A 7,197-nucleotide genomic window follows, 5' to 3' on the forward strand; every position below is an offset into this window, starting at 1 on the left:
GGATCCGTCATCAGTCCATGTTGTGTATGATTTTGTTGTTTTGAGAAATACAAATAGAGAAATGGATGAGCCGATACCGTCGAAGGGGAAATCTTAATAATCATCATCGAAGTTAAACAATGAACATGCATACATAGGCAATTTATGTGTGCCATGTCTGCTACGTGTGCTCTGTTGTGGGCTGATCAGTACCCAGCACAACTAGCATGCGTGTCAGCGCATGACAATGTTATTATTATTAGTACGGGGGTCCGTAAGTATATCATCAGCAGTGTAGTTGCAGGATCTGTGGAGCTTTAGCGCGGGAACAGTGCTGCTGCGTACGCCGGCGCTCGATCAGGCCAGGAACTTCTTGAGCCTAGCTGCGGCCTCCAGCACCCTGTCCCTGCTGTTGAACGCGCTGACACGGATGAAGCCCTCGCCGCCGGGGCCGAAGCCGCTGCCCGGCACGGTGATGACGTGCGTCTTTTCGAGGATCTCGGCGAACACGTCCCAGGAGCGGCGGCCCGGGAAGCGCACCCAGACGTAGGGCGAGTCGGTGCCGCCGTACACCTCCTTGCCGAGCGACGCGAAGGTGTCCACCAGCACCCGCGCGTTGTCCTTGTAGACGCCCACGACGCGGCGCACGGCGTCCCGGCCTTCCTCCGTGGAGAGGCAGGCGAGTCCGCCGGCCTGCGCGACGCTGGACGCGCCGTTGAAGCAGGTGCAGACGATGCGGTCGAAGTCGCGCGCGACGCGGGAGCCGTCGGCGTAGCGGAGCTCGTCGGGCACCACCGCCCAGCCGAGGCGGACGCCCGTGAAGCCGGCGAACTTGGAGAAGGAGGAGATCTCGATGGCCACCTCCCTGGCGCCGGGCACCTCGTAGATGGACCGCGGCTTGCCCTGCCCCTGCCCCTCCGACACGTACCACGCGTACGCCGTGTCGAAGACGATGATGGAGCCGTTGCGGCGCGCGAAGTCCACCAGGTCGCGCAGCTGCGCCGCCGACGCCGCGTGGCCCGTCGGGTTGTTGGGCGAGCAGAAGAAGATGACGTCGGTGCGCGGCACGCGGGAGAGGTCCGGGAAGAAGTGGTTCTCCGGCGCGCAACGCATGTAGGCGATGCCGGCGTACTTGCCGGCCTCGTCCGCGCTGCCGGTCTGCCCCACGATCACGCCGTTGTCCACGTAACCCTGCACACGTACGCGCGCATATGCATGTGAGCCGATAGGTGACCTGGTCGAGCAGCTGAGCGAGACGGCATGCACGGCCGGCAGAGCACGGTGAAGTGAAATGCTGCATGGGCTGTGATGAGACCACACTTACGTACCGGGAAGGTGGGATCTTGGACGGCTATGGTCACGTTGGGCCCGAACAGCGTCTGCGTGCACAAAAGAGCCGGGAGGAGGAAGAAGATGAGATTCTGTAGCAAACTGCAGGAATTGAATGGCTTTGTATGTGTAGTACGTTACGTACCTGGAGGCGAGCAATGTCACACTGCGCTCCGTCCGAGATGAACACCTCGGACTCTTTAATCCCCATGTCTTGGTACACTTTCTCAGCTATGACCTTGCGCAGATTCTGCACATGCATGTTCGCCAAGCAAAGCAGGTTCAGACTAACTACAGTTTTAGAAGAGTTCAGTGTAGATGTTTCTGCAGGATCTGCTGCACATTACCATTTGACCCTGCTCCGGTCCATAACCCTGGTATCCTTCTGGAGTGGATAACGCAAGCACATACTGCAAAAACAGGACAAGTAATTTGGTAAATAAATCTTGGCCAAAATAAAGAGAAAATTCGTTGGGCTGGGCGTGGCTGCAGCAGACGTGCATGAACCCGCACCAAATTGAGAAAGCAGCAGGGTCCAAATTTGTTCAGGGGTCGCTCTCATCGAATCTTTTTTTGTCCTCCGCAGTCAATATACGGCATGTCGTCATGATCTGAAGACATCCTGTTGACTGAAGAATGCTATATTTGTAAATGCTCTCTTGGAGTCTTATTGGGTCGGTGTATTTTTTTTTTTTTAAGGATCGGCCAGCTGGTGCTGTACACGTAATAAATTGAGAAACAAACGTAGTGATGGCTCTACGTGTGGAAAATGGCGAGAACAAGGAGGGCCATGACGTGGCAGCAGTGACGTACGCTAATATAAGTAAGAGTCTCAAACGAGAAAACCTTGACAAAGGAAGAAGGGAACTTTCTCGGTAGAAAAAGTGCAGCATGTAAAACAAAATGACATTATTTACTACTGTAGATTCAGAACCTGACGGGACGGGTGCATGCATTTAGCTATTTTTCCGACTGATGATGGAGCAGTGGGACTGATATTGGCACTTACCGAATACACTACAACGTGTCGTTCTTCTCAGTCTAGGCGAAACTTCCTTTATGTAAGCGAAACGTGTGAGAATCTCTGATAGTACGACGTGGTATTGAGAACAAGTAATTCGGTGCTGACAGATAACCGTAGCTTGGGCACAGTGATTTTTTTTTTTCTGAATGTCGGCAGTGGTCATTTTGACTGTTTCGAGTGAGAATATACTAAGGCCTTACAGGTATGGTTTGGTGTGGAATTTAAACTGAATTCCACATCAAACAACTCTAACGACAAATATAGATTGAAGTGTATAAGTATCCAAACGACGCCTAATAAGTTTAGAAAGCTAAGCATATATATAGCCCAAACAAGTAACTACAGTTCACTTCTTATTTAAGAGCAGGGTGGCAAGTAAGACTGCCTTAACAGCCATATGACTTCCAAATTAGTTTCAGTGGCAAAATTAGAAAGGTCACCCTGACTCCACATCTAAACCGTTAATAATATCCAGCAAAACTTTGTTTCAAAAAAAAAATCCAGCAAAACTTTATATCGGTATAGGTGTGGTCGTTGCAGGTTCCAAAGTTGTAAATGAATTGAATCATCACGGTCAGACCCTCCAGTGTCTTGCTCAATATTTTAGCATTCATCTTTGACATAAGATCTCACTATAATATTATGGTACGATCTTATTAATTTATCCAATTAATCTTTTTTGCTATCTGATCAGAATAATTGACCAGCCACGCATTTTCCAGTATACTTCGGTGATCGTGCGGTACCCCTGCATGGAAGGTTCTGCCTTGGATGTAGCCAGTTCTCTTGTTTATGTATATGATGAAAAATCATAATAAGTACGTATCACCAGTAATTGGGTATATACTCTTTCTCAAAATATATAATATAGTCAGAGTGCCAAAAATTAGCTACTTCAGAATGGAACTATTTTAATCTTTCAATGGATTTCTTCTTTTTTGCCTTAAACGCCACCTCATGTTAGTTTTACATTGCATTCATGTTCAACAGAAAAGGATCGGAGCCAATAAGAAGAGGTGATGAGAACTTCACAGAAAGAAAGAATACCTCGGCCATAGCTGATGTTATGACGCTTGGGATGGGTTCAGTTGTGTCGCCGATGCCCAAGCTGATGACCTTGGCATCAGGGTACTTCTTCAGGTGAGCTTCATGCTTAATGCTAATCTGATATTTAAGGAGGATCAAACACGTTAATAAGGTGGAAGGACATGGTGAGTTAGGCTTGTCAAAGGTCAAGTCGGCACCTCCGGGAACAGGTAGCCCTTCTGAAGCTTCTCCATGTTCGGATTGCGCAGCACACTGGTCCGAGGACCTGAATTGCAGTGGTAGTATTATAGTAACATGGGGAAGAAGTCGTTAAACCTGATGAACCGCGAAGAATAATGCAACGAGGAGCAAGGAAACAGAGAGCCATGCCATGATCTTTAATTCATATTTGTACATGTAGCATGCAGTATATAGAGGTATGTACCTCCTCCGGTAGTCTTCACATGGATAGGTGCAGCATCCAGCGGAAGGACGACAGACTTCTCAAGGAACCTGGATGGAGGATCATCAGACAAAAAGGGAGAGAATTACTGTTAAATTGATTTGAAATCCTTAACTATATATATGCATGTATCATATATATATATATATATATATCTTGCGTAAATAAACTAGCTGAAAACTAATTAAGTAGATGCAGTACTTGGAGATCATGTTCGTCGGCATGAATGGAGCTTGGCCTAGGTAAGCTACTAGCAAGAGGCCGGGCCAGCTGGGGGCTAGGCTAGAATGTGATTTTATTTGCTCGCACTTGGAGGCAAAAGGATGAGCCCCTGATGAACGTGTTTGCAGTGTTGTTTCAGTAAAAGGCTATCATCCAAAGGTGGCAAGAGCAGAATGTGAGCAAATGCTGGATTTATAGAATCCAGAGCGAGCCCTGCCTCTCGCTCTATCGGGCAGCTGGGTCGAAAAGCTAAGCGTTGAAAAGTAGCCCGGTCCTTTTCTTTTAAAGGAAGTTAGCATATACTGTACTCCACAAAAGAATAAAAGGAAATTAAGGGCAGACTACTCTGGTCTCTGGTGCCCCCGAATGGTCCACCTTGAAAATGTTTTCCATGGTCTTGAGTTTCAAACAGCGGACTCCTCTGCATGCTGTCGATCGATCGAGGCGGCAGTCTTGAGTTAGCTAGGAAAAGGTTGGTCCATTTTCACAAGCTAGCCAATGCCAGGCCTTGGTCTATCATGTTCACACTGTGCCTGCATGCCACATAAACAGTCCAAATGTCCTATATGTGACTATGTCTATGCACGTACGTAACCGGAAGTGACCAACAACCTTTGTTCCTCATCACCGACCGGCATTCCCATAGCCATTAAACAAGTTGTGAACTCCATGATATAACTAGCTAGTTAGCTACCCACCCTCACAGCTACCTCACATGAAATGGATCGATCGATGTTGAAATCTTCTAATCGATATGCATGCTAGTAATGCGCAACTTTCCAGACAACTGTTCTAACTTGGGTTTTCCTTTGCATTCCGCAATCCTCTGTTTGTGCTGGATCATCGATTTTGCATATGTTTTGCTGGATCATTTCCCCGAACAGTTCCCGGAGGAATTTTCAACGCCGGCCTCCGACTCCGAGAGAGACCCTGACCAGAAGGCCTATGCGCCTAGCTTTTCTCAATCACTTGTGTAAGGGATAGATTGTCTACAGCTCCTAGACTCATCGTAGCATGCAAGGGATAGATTGTCTACAGCGCTAACTGTTTCTTTCTTTCTTTTCTCTATTTGTTGTAAGTAAAGTTACTGAACCATTATGAGTAGTCAGTCAATTACTCCATATGGATGTTTCAATAAGACTATTCACATTGCATTATATCATGTCACTGGTGTTTCCAAATATCACGAGGGTAGAGAGCCCTTGATTGGCACCTCCAGATGACCCACACAACCCATAGATACATAGTTGTGTTGTGATCTCCTACTCACAGCCGATCCCCAATTCACGGGGCACAAGCAACAACAAAGATCCTCATCTCTACACTGGACGCGGGTATACTATATCTAAGCCAGTATAAATATGTGTTTGTGTGCTACCGTCTCTAAACTACTACCGTGACACATGAATTAAAAAAAAACAACAGATCAGGTAGCGGACTACCACATATATATTCCTCTATATGGATCAGATAATGTGTTTCCCACCAACATCATCATCCGCGACTGGGTAGCCAGTTGTGGCCTTGTCTTCCCACGACGGCACTCGGCAGCCTGCTATAGCCCTCGTTTGTCATTTCTTTTAGAAAAAAAAAGGAAGGTAGCTCCATTTGCACTCTAGGACACCAGTCGGAATTATAATTCAATGGTTGGACGATTGTTAATTAATCTTATATATGTATATTATATTGCTAGGTCGTGACCTAACCTTGAAAACAAGAATATCTCTAACGTGTAAATAGTCCAGCTGATTGATTTGACCCAAATTCCCGTTATTGTTTTCAGGTTGACTTCTCAATATCTAGATTAGTCAAGTCACAAGTGCAAGATCGAGTTTCAGCTCCTTCGCAGGGTCAAAAATACTTTAGGCCTTGTTTAGTTGGGAAAAAAATTGGTTCTCAAAAGATTCATCTCGCAAATTACAAAAAAAATTATGTAATTAATTATTTTTTTATCTATATTTAATACTCTATGCATGCAAAGATTTGATGACAAGAAATCTTAAAATTTTTTGGGAACTAAACAAGCCCTTAATGGTACTCCAGTAGCTATGAGTTGTTGACAAGTGCACGCAGGCTCCTTGTCCTTGTTCAACTTTCCTACAGATTAGATTTTCTATGTGTGCTTGTCTGGTGACGTACGCGGTAGCTAGCATGCATATGCATATATGTGTGTGTCTGACTGTGTGATCATTTTCTACGTGGATCTTCTCAAAATTTGTCCAAGCAGGAATATCTTATAGGAGGCATCCAAACCTGAAGAAACATCATCATGCATGTGTCGTCAGGGAACTGATATCCGAGAGCATGCATGTGCAGCATAGCATCTGCATATGGGAAAAATAAAGTTACATTTTTTTCTAAGAAAGTATAAAAAGTTGCTAGCTAGTAGTACTTTTTATCTGTAGTTCATATGTACTGCTTCAAAAGTGGCGGTGCTTTTGATTTGGATCGGAGTATACAGTGACGGTGTGACCAGGATGATGGAACAATCAACAAAGATAATTAACGGCAGCACTGATAGTGAACATAGATCCCCAATCCAGTCAGGCAACTTATGGAACCCACATGTTTGGCTAACAATTTAGGTGATGAATCTCTACAGCACACTCTCTTACATGAGCGTTGGCTCTCACAACCCCTGCTCCCACAGTAGCAGCAGTGACTCAGGAGCAAACAATAGAGGTAGATGATCCGAAGGAAAATTCTAATAGTGATACAACAAAGACCCCATCAGTCGATGATTTCTTAGAATCATTGGAGACACCTTAATTTACAACAGCCAGTAATCCAGAAAGGGTTCCAAACGCCACACACATCTAGGAGAGACTGGCATCTTAGCCCTCCACATACCTCAACTCAAAGAAAAAGTACTAGGCTGAAAAAAAGGCAGAATTAAATGTAGGCAGAGACACAATCTAAGTGGCACAAGATTGACTAGTCAAAAAAATAGGCGAAATATTGGGTGAGGATACCAACCAGGATGAAGCTGATTTTGATTTCTATGCACAACATTTCGAGAGGCCGATCGAGAAGAGCAAGATGGAGGCCATCCATATCATCGAGCAAGGCAACAAGAAGCCGAAGAAGAGCACCGGATGGCTCCTCAGGTGGGGTCTGGAAGCCTAGATGGGCTTCCAGCACAAGTAGCTTCGGT

The 7,197-nt window shown here is 45.9% G+C and overlaps 1 protein-coding gene across 1 annotated transcript; it reads right to left on the minus strand.

The window, feature by feature from the left end:
• Nucleotides 21-4,187, minus strand: LOC8081893 (aminotransferase ALD1 homolog). Its single transcript, XM_002468295.2, has 8 exons — nt 4,023-4,187; nt 3,804-3,871; nt 3,577-3,644; nt 3,380-3,496; nt 1,656-1,718; nt 1,454-1,558; nt 1,308-1,358; nt 21-1,170 (listed from the first exon to the last, which is right to left on the minus strand). The coding sequence occupies exons 1-8, from the start codon at nt 4,043-4,045 to the stop codon at nt 337-339; spliced, it is 1,329 nt and encodes a 442-aa protein (XP_002468340.2). The 5' UTR covers nt 4,046-4,187; the 3' UTR covers nt 21-336.

The sequence above is a fragment of the Sorghum bicolor genome, chromosome 1, assembly GCF_000003195.3.
Source record: "Sorghum bicolor cultivar BTx623 chromosome 1, Sorghum_bicolor_NCBIv3, whole genome shotgun sequence".
Lineage (NCBI taxonomy): Eukaryota > Viridiplantae > Streptophyta > Magnoliopsida > Poales > Poaceae > Sorghum > Sorghum bicolor.